Genomic DNA, 10,238 nt, shown 5'->3' on the forward strand with positions numbered 1-10,238 from the left:
CTGTGATTCTGTGATTCTGTGACTCTGTGAATATTTGATAATCCCAGTACTGCACAAAGTGCCCCCTCCATCCCTCAGGAACCCAGAAGAATCAGCACGTGTCCTACACAGTGCTTAGCAGGCCCAAAGTCATCCCAACTGATGTAAAAGGGCTTCTTATCTCTTAAATGACCACAGTTCTGCAAATTTCAGTTTTACAACTATTTAATTATAAACACCCACGTTTACTCTCTTTGGTTGCAGATGAGTGCATCATGTGCTACCTCTAGCAGTTTTCATACTACGAGAATAAAGCTCTCTGCTGTTCATCCAGCCAGTTTACAAAACTGATGGGAAATGGGCAGTAATGGCCATGTTCTCATTGCCCTTGATCTAAACGAATTTCATCCATTTGAAAAGTAACAGTGGTGTTAAATGATGGAGCAATTAAACATTTATCTCCCGTTCCTTGAATGCAATGCTCCAGCTTGGCTCAAAGTTATAGCTGGAAGTATTTAGAGACAGTGGCATTAAACAACCTGCCTTACTTCCTAATACTGCAAATACTAATTTTTCTGGTTTCAGACTGAATATGTCCTTTAAATACAGTAATTACTAGAAAAAGTGGTCTAAAATTAGTTACTTACAATTAACCAAATGACTTTCTAAATTTCTAATATCTTCACATTCTCATAAAGTTATAAGCTCATCTTCAGCTCTTTATGTTTACCAAGTGACATTTCAGAGTGAGATATTTTTCCCATTTGACCTATTATGTAAAGTATAGCATACGTAATGAAAAATCCATTTCTGCTTCAGAACTCTATCTCATTTGTAAGTGGTATTTTCTTTCGTCTTTAACAGGTCAGGAGAGTGATTTCCTTGCTGTCCTCTATGACTATCCTTCAGCAGATATAAGCCAACCTATATTTCACGTAGGGGAAAAACTACGTGTGCTGTCAGAGTAAGTTGATCCTTTTTAAAAAAATTAGGGTTTGTTGTAATTGATGCAAAGCTCTGTTTTATGCACTGGTTCAAACTGGATGCAGTTCAAAATGAACTGAGTTCAGAATTTGCAAAGAAGGATGCTTAGCCATGACGTAAATTTCCCTATAGTTTAAAGATCTGGGAATTCAGATTATTCTTTGATCCTTGGATTCCTCTGACATGGTTCTAAAGCTAGATTCAGACTCTATTCTAAAGTAGGACTCAAAACAGAACTCTGCTTTGAAAAATGATTTTGAGGAAGCATCCCCCCCATGCCTGTGGAAAACAGACTAAGAGCAAAAACAGTTTGAATCACATGGGAAAGGAAGATTATTCTGAATTTCTCTATGTAAAGTGTGTGTCTCATTTTATCTCTTATCCTTTTAATATAACGATTCCTTTTATTCTTAGAATTTCACCCTAAATTAAGGCAACTTTAACAAAAATAAAATAAAAAATAAGGGTTTTTTTCCATCTTAATTTTTGTTATTGATTCTGCATTTTGTTAGTGGAAAAAAAATAAGGTCAAAGATTTCCCAGCCAGTTTCACTCTAAAGTTTATGAGCCCCAGAAGGAAGTAGGCTCAAGAGCATCAGTTCAGACAGACCTTAAGCACAGGGCAAATATTGCCACATGCAGGACTGAGCACAACTTCTCAACAAATGAAGCCAGCAGCCCTGATATTCTTTTATGCACAACTTGCATGGGCATGCAGTGACCTCCCATGAGTTATGCAGCCCCATAGCCACTGTTTGCACTGCTTAAACAGAAATAAGAGATTTCATTTTTGCAGTGGGTGGAACCGATGGATCCAAGGGGTGAAACCGATGGATCCAAGGGGTGACCAGACACATTCACAGCAGGGAAATCCTCTAAGGATTTCTAAATTAATGTTTGAAATTCTCTACTTGGGGAAGTTAGAGTGTCAAATGGTTGGAGGACAAAAGTACTCAAGAGAAGTATCACAGACAATTGATGAATTCTCGGTCTTTTCTCCGGGCCACCATGACCTACAATGGCCTTTGTCAGCAACAAGATACCAGGCTACAGGGACTTTTGGTCTGACCCAGACCAAAAGTTATGTTCTGCTGACAAAGTGCTTTCCTTGCCTCCCTGAACCTAGAGGTCACAAGGCTCAGGCAATACCAACAGATGAACTTTCTGCTGATGGAGAGCTTCCCTAAACCAGGGGAATTCTCCTCTGGTAAATTCTGGCTGTTTAAACCTTGTTGCAGCTTGCGTAACATACAAGACATGGTATAACCACTGCTTTAGCGTGGAAATTCCAGCGTAAAGCCTTGCTCCCAGTTCTCATCAGCTTAAGTCATCCAAAGCAGCAAAATGCAGTGTAAGAGAGCAGCAGTGTGGCAGGCACGATCAGATCACAAGTGACAAAAAGTCACTACAGTGAAGTCAGCATGAACAGGCAGCACGTACGGCTTCTGCAACAGCAGCTTTTTAGCCTTCCATGACACCAATTATGTGTAGTGGCCACCAGACCCACCAATCCTGCTGGGTACACCATAGAAAATACAACTCCTCGTAGACATTTGTGACTGCTCTGGGTAGGCAGGATTAGATAAGCACCCAGTTTCTCACCCTTCCCACTTGTCAGGCATCTTTCATTACCAGACAAACAACTGCAGTTAACTGGCAGCAGCCAAACCAGATGTCCTCCAATGATCCCCCAAATCTACATAATCTCTGTGGCTCCTACCCCAGGAGAGAGTCACAATTTTTGGACTTCTAATTGTCAAAGGGATTTTTCAGGGTTAGTAATATTATAGTTTGGAGAGATGGTGATCCTGAGTCTCTCAGGTTTTTTGTTCTTGCAATTCTTGTTTCTGTCTGGGAGAGCTGAAGGGGAAAAAACCGAAACAAATTAACCTAAATTTCTTATAGATTATTTCATGTCAGCTGGAAACCCACAAACAAAACTTATTGGGATGCAGAAAATTTCCAGCTCTGAGCAGCAGACACTTCTCCTTTTCCCCTAGCCAATACAGTCTGGGCCATGGTCCCAGTGGCTATAGGTCAGGAGGTTTAACTTAAAAGTGTTTTCAGCTCAGCTGTTTTAACATATATTGAGAATCTGGTCTGAAGTTTGGGCATTATTTGGGAGCATTTATATGAACGTCCACAAAAAAAAAGCATTAAAACACAAGATGATACACTATTACTTGAATTCAAACTCTTAAAGGAAAGGATGAAGAGAACCCATCACTTATTGTAACTCAGGATTGCCACAACCCCTTTCATTAAGCACTAAAGCTCCACAGCATCTCTGTGAAAATTCTTGTTATTCTGCCCTTCCCAAGGTATTCAAAAGCTAAAGCCTATCACAGCTAGAACTATCACTATCACAGCAAGAACCTAAGATGCATCAGTGAAAAAACCCATACGCCTCATCACCCAGCTTCAGCGATGAGATATTTTTTTATTGGATCCTGGTCAGCATCTGATTGAAGTAAAGAGAAAGAGCAAACCATGAACCAGGCTCTGTTAGACTGAAAAACTGTTCCCAGGCAGACAGAGTCCATTTGCTGAATTTCTCTACCCTGATGTTATGGGAGTAACTACAGGGCTCTCCAGAGACAGCATACTCAGCCGTAAGCTGAATATCTTGGATACCAGTACAAGTCTAGCTGTGGGAAGGCAGAACACAGCATGGCTTAACCACTGAGTATTTACCCTTCTTCTTTTAACTACAGAAAAATATTTTATTACTTACATCATCTAAATGGAACAAATGTAGCTTATTTCTGCATCCAAATTTAATCCTAATGTAGGTTTAGAAATGGAACTACTCTGAATGAAAAAACATGGGTCCCTTCCTGAATACGTAGATTCAGTAACACAGACAGAAGGTTACAGGTTAATCTGTATATTTTAACTCATTTCTTAAATGAGGACAAGCTCTGAAAGTACATCTGAAAATATTTCTTCTCTCGCTTTCACATAGTGAAGGAGGCTGGTGGAGAGTCCACTCCCTTACAACAGGTCGAGAAAATTATATTCCAGGAAAATACGTAGCAAAAGTTTACCATGGGTGAGTAAATATATTTCCTACAGCCTTTCAACACTACATTTATACATATACTACTCTGATTACAGTTATTCAGTGTCATAGTGCCAATAGTGACTACACGGACAGAAATTTTATTTATTGATAGTCTAAAATAGTTTCTTTGAAATCTGAGAACATCAAATCCACATCTATGTTTAGGTTGTATGAAAAGGAAAATTCTAGTTTTAAATGCTGGAAAGGGTCAAAAATCTCTTAAATGTCATAGAAGATATTTAAAATACTTCTGTTGGATGGACTGATCTCTAATTTTAAGACACTGATAAAAAACCTATTTAGAAAGAATTTTTAATATTTACAAAGAGTAAAATTTATGCTAGAGTTCATGAAAAACAGATTGAACAGGAAGACTAATAAATCATTCAAGAATGTATACTCTCACACTGGAAGAGCTAAGGAAGGTTCAGAGATTTCTTGTTGCCCTTGACACCAGTCAGGAAAATAACACTACATACTTTAAACTTTTCTGGCAGAAGTTTTAATACCTGTTTAATTTTAAGCATATGAACTGTGAACTTCACAGCACTTTAGGCAAGTGCTTAAATTTTAATATGCTTTTCCCTCCTCCTGAAGTAGAGATGCTTTCCCAAAAACAAGGCACAGATATAGTCATGGAAACTGCTGTCTGAAGTTTCCTAAAGTCATTTTGCTGATAGCAGACTGGATGAAAGAAGACAAGAACAACTTTATTTTAAAAGTGCCAGTAACTCCTACACCAGCCCAGCAAGCTCGCTTACACGGTTAGACCCTAGCTGGGGCAAAACACGGCACTGCACCAAGTTATGGTGAAAACCCAGAGGACTAATTCCACTTTTCCTTAAGCACAAAGCCAATTAACGTAAATGGCTGGACTGTTCCCTAGCATAAGCAGAATAATTGTATTTTATTTTGGATTTATTTACAATGCCAGAAATTCAATTTAGGGTTAACAAAAGTGGTTTAAATGAAAAAAGGGAGTTAGTTAATGCCGCGGGTTTGCCATCAATTTACCACTGGGATACATCCTCAACTATTCAGATCAAGGCAGCTTGAAAAGTTTCATTTTCCTTTAGAAGTCCAAACCTTATTCATTCTTCTCTTAGTCTTACAAAAGTTAACAGAACTCAAAGAGAGCGAGATTTTCTCCATAAACTGGGGAAATATGCCTGGACATAGTTGAGAGAATAACTACAGAAAGCCACAGTGTTATTTTTGCAGTCACTTTTCCTGGCTAATGCTGCACTTTCACGGCCACACGCTGCTCTCTGTTTCACTGGTGTCCAAATTTCAGAATTTGTTTTTATCCTGCTTCACAGCTGGTTATTTGAAGGGCTGGGAAGAGAAAAAGCAGAGGAACTTCTACAGCTTCCCAACACCAAGGTTGGCTCCTTCATGATCAGAGAGAGTGAAACTAGGAAAGGTGAGAAAACACAATTTTTTTCCCCTTGATCTCAGGGATTAACAGTTTTGCAACTCTTAAATTCATTCCCTGTTCTACTTTATATGGATTTGTCCAAATCCAGAAAATTGTGAGTACCAGGAAGGTAAAGGCACCCAATGTGACCTGCCAGTCTTCACCAATCACCTGTATTATGAGCGGTGCTGGAAACAGGGTTAGTGATGGCCATGGAAAGTTCCACAGGCATCAGCACACACAAGACACACTTGTTTGTACGCTATTATTTACTTTGATCGCATGCAAAGTTATTAGGCAGTGGGACTTTTCAAATGGAAGAAAAGTCACAGCTTTGCCTCAGTTCACCACAGATTGCCTGAAGAAGCTTTAAAATACACATTGAGCCGTGGGGGTGGATGATAAATGCATTTTCTATATAAGCAGGTGCTTCTTTTCTTTACTTCTTTAAAATGACATGTCTTCCATTTTATTTTCCTTTGTACCAATTCTGTTGCTTCATGAATATTGTACTGTTCACACTTTACTCTTTAAATTGGAATACATCTCCCATTGTACAACGTGATTTCTTCATCTCTGAAGCATCAGAGAACATCCTAATTTCATGATACTACAGTTAGAAGGGATTACAGAGTCATCTACTCTGACCTCTTGCATAACAGAAGCCATCTAGTTTCATGTAATACCTACACCAAAGTCAAAGAAATTTAGCATTAACATTGAGTACTTACCAACTAAACACTGCACAAGAGTTTTAAACAAAGAAACAGGAAAATCCAAGTTGTCATCTCCTGCCAGGCCTGCATTACCAGGTATCAGCTACGGCACTACTGGGCCCTGACTAAATCAGCATAACAGCAGATGGGCCTGGTCCTTCTCTTCAGAGGAAGGCAAACAACTTCTGTAAGGGCCTATTTCTCTTACACCATTTCAAAAATTCCCGTACCAGCAAAAATTATGGAAAAACACACCAGAAATTTAAATTCAATCAAAATTTGAGGCCTTGATGTTGGGCCCTTTATTCCCATTGTTATATTTAAGTATATGTATGCATATTATATAAGTAGAAATTTAGATGGCCAGTGAGATTTTTGTGGGACCTTTTGGGTCCCATCACATCTTGCAGATGTCCCTGCTATCCATCCCAAATTAGGGCCCTACTTTGGTGTAATTAGTTCTCTTATTTCTCCAGGTTTATATTCCTTGTCGGTGCGGCACAGGCAAGTGAAACATTACAGGATCTTCCGCCTTCCAAATAACTGGTATTACATCTCTCCACGGCAAACCTTTCAGTGCCTCGAAGACCTTGTGAATCACTACTCAGGTGAAAAGAACTGCAGAATAAACATATTTTCCATTGGTAACTGTAAAACTATATATCAAAGGTCCAGAACAAGAAATTTTGCCTGTGGTTGAGACTTGCAACTACTTTCACAGAACAAGTAATGGAAAGACCTTTGGTTCTCAGAGCACAGCTAACATCAAAGTTTAGATATACAAAAAAGTTAAGCTGTACGTATGCAAGTCATGTTTGTTGGTCCCAGGGCTAGAGTTCAACTCCTGGCTCACTTTGTCTACCAGCATGGACATGTTTGTCATTTATTTATTTACCACATAGACAGACAGATAGCATCAGGACATGCAAGACCAGGTTCTGCAACCACATTTCACTAGGAGCCACAATATCACACAACCTTATCTGCCCCACAAAATTCTCAGAAGTGTTGTTCCTTTCTTCCCTATTACTTTAGAAAAGTATGTCCGGATCTTACCAGCAGATAAAATCTCAAGGGGCTTAAGCTGCTAGGTCAAATCTAGATTCAGCTGTTTTTTTTACTAATATCAATCCAGTGGATTATACCTGTTTTAATGGTAGATTTCCATATTTATGGGAATTTAACCTGTGTCAGAGAGATAAATTTACAAACAAAATAATTTGGTGGCTGCAGCTACCATGCATTAAAATTAGAGCATTTTAAAATGAGGAAGGAAGATTGCAATAAGTTAATTGCATAAAAGTTACAAGAGAACAATAGGTTCTGTGCTTTAGTTTAGTGATGGGTGCTCTGTAATTTTAGAAGTGTAAAGCTATGATATCTGCATATTTCATGGGTAAATGAAAAAAGTGTGTTGGCCAAAGAGTAGTCCAATAAACTAGGGACAAGAGCCATATTCACATTCAAAGCACGCAAAAAGAAAGTTTCAAATCAAATTATATAAACAGAGGAGTGAGAATTTGAACATGATTTTTAAATTTAATTCTATTTTTTTTTATATTTTAGTTAGCTAACACCTTTCTCCATTTAAAAAGATGCAAAAAATCGAAGCCTAAAATTCATGGCAGGGGGAACTCAAAACTTATAACAATTAACATTTTTACTTGGGTTATAGGTGTAAGAGGAGACACCGTGAGATTTAGCTCTCCTCCTTCCCCCCATCATGAGATGATATACAATCTCACCCTGAAATAAAGCTCAGAGGTGTAAAACTCTAGTGTTCAACCATGATATTCTCTGCTAGGGCAGCAGAACATATGCAGTGCTCCTAGTTGGGCAAGGAGAACAGAATGGAGAGAAGAAACACAGCTGAAAATAACCTGAATGCTGCATGAACTCATGAACCTTGCTTCATTTCATAGCCACGTTCCACAGGAGAATAGGTGCACATACGATACAATCTGAATGGTTGGATCTTGCATCTATTTTGCACTCTGTTTGCATGGCTGATACATTGGGAGGCAAAAGCAAAACTACTGAGGACGCAAGAACTTAAACCCTTAAACTAGAACACAATTTAAGTCCTTGTTCTATCACAAACTTCCTTCTAGAGTTTGGGCAAGTCACTTTATCTTTCTGTGTCTCAGTTCCTCACTTGTACTGTGAGAAATAGACACTATGATAAATTTAAAGGCAACGGTATGAGGAAAGGAAAAAGTTAAGCTACAGCATCCCTGCTGAGAGTACAGTTTATTGATTACAACTACTACTGTGTCCAAAAGTGTTTACTTTAGCATGCACCAGGGAAGGAAAACAGTGATGATAACAGGCAAAGATTAACTTTCTGTGTATTCATTTTCCTGTTCAGAAGTTGCTGATGGTCTCTGCTGTGTCCTTACAACACCTTGTCTTACCCAGTGCACTAACAACAACAGCGTAACGACTCAAATTCCTCCTGTGGTGATGCGGAATAAAAACTTCAACTGGAGAAACATTCACAGGTACCACACACAGCACAGGCTGCCAGAATCAACAAGGGATTTTTTCCAGCCTTGCATGCACTTGGACTTAAAAAACAGAAGGAACAGCCATTTCCTTCTCCTGGGACTAGTTTTAAAGATTAGACAATCTTCAAAGCTGCTGCCAGCAGGTTAACCCATGTCCAGCTCTCTAACTGATAATCTTGATCTAACTTTGAAAGAAAGTATAGTTAACACTAAAATATTTCACCCATCCAGCTAAGAGTGTGGCCACATATGCAGTCCTGCTGTGACTCATGAGTCCTCCCCATCAAGGGGCCATGAGTAAGACCCAGGCCATAAATCCTAGTTGGATCCACCACCAATGGCACACTAACATGCAATGGCTCACAGATGAGCCCTGACAGACAGAAAAGGCTCCTCCTTGTTCATATGGTGGCCACCGACGAAGCAGAACAAGCGCAATGAACCATTATCCCAGCATAAGCCTTTTCTGCTTTGTCTCTCTCAATGCTCAGCCCAACTTGAGGTTCATGAGATTTCTAATATCACGACTGCAACTAGAGAAAGTAGGTCAGGTTTCAGAAGCTGGTGAAACAACCACCTTCAGAAACAAAAGCACATCTTATTTTTGAAGTGTAGATTTCCCTCCACTACCCTTCCTTCGCAAAGCATATTCATTTGCTTACAAATGGAGGAAAATCTTTTGCGGTATCAAGGCCATTTTTCCTATAGATTAAGAGGAAAGAGCAAAAGTATGTAGATGTTATTTCCTTTCCAGATGCCAAAAAATATTGAGATAGGACTTTTGTACAGATTGTTTTGGAAAACCGCTAAGTGACAGAAATGTTTGGTGACTTATAAGCCAGGAAACTTTTTTTGTACAACAAAATTAACATAATTTGGTTTAACAACCATTAATATTATACTAATAGGGTCAGTACAAGTAGCTATAATAGTAACAAAATTTTGTTCTTTTAAAGGCTGGAGATGACTGAAGATACTGAAAGCACCCTGGCAGCAATGGATGATTCTTGCCTCAGCTATGGCCTGAGGGAAAGCATCGCTTCCTACCTCTCCTTAACAGGGGATGACAACGCTTCTTTTGCAAGCACCAGAAAGAAGAAAACCCAATCTCTTATATACACAGGGTCTAAACGTAAGAGTGCCCTTCACTTGCCACCTACATACTATGAAGACTAAATAAGATTAAAATAAGACTGAAAAAGACTAAATAAGACTAAAATTACCCTCCTAAACCAGGGAGTGAAAATACAACTGAGGGGTTAGAAGAGAAACCCAGAGCATCCTGTGGTCCTGCAGTCCTTTGACAGCTACAAGATACAAGTACACCAGCTGATGATCAAATGCTGGCAATGTTTCTGCATTTCCTCTTCTGAATGTCAAACAGACACCTTCTTAAGGGTACTATCTCAGCCATGGCATATGGTGGGATCCTCCCAAATGCACCTGAAATTAGAACCAGTTCACAAGCAGGATAAACTGAGACAGACTCCAAGTCAAGAACCAAGAGAAGCAGATGACTCTTCAGCAAAGGTGATGCCCATCATTGTATAAAGGTGATTGCATAGGGAAGG

General features: G+C 39.2%; 1 protein-coding gene across 1 annotated transcript; it reads left to right on the forward strand.

Annotated features, from left to right (window-relative positions):
• Window positions 1-798: 798 nt before the first annotated feature.
• On the forward strand, window positions 799-9,843 carry SLA (Src-like-adaptor; the record flags this gene model as incomplete). The annotated part of the gene is made up of 6 exons (XM_010185584.1): window positions 799-943; window positions 3,929-4,015; window positions 5,347-5,450; window positions 6,637-6,768; window positions 8,529-8,661; window positions 9,624-9,843. Coding segments are annotated over 6 exons (821 nt in total), but the record flags the coding sequence as incomplete, so codon positions are not given.
• Between the last annotated feature and the right edge of the window lie 395 nt (window positions 9,844-10,238).

Source organism: Mesitornis unicolor, unplaced genomic scaffold, assembly GCF_000695765.1.
Source record: "Mesitornis unicolor isolate BGI_N332 unplaced genomic scaffold, ASM69576v1 scaffold21735, whole genome shotgun sequence".
In the NCBI taxonomy this organism is placed as follows: domain Eukaryota; kingdom Metazoa; phylum Chordata; class Aves; order Mesitornithiformes; family Mesitornithidae; genus Mesitornis; species Mesitornis unicolor.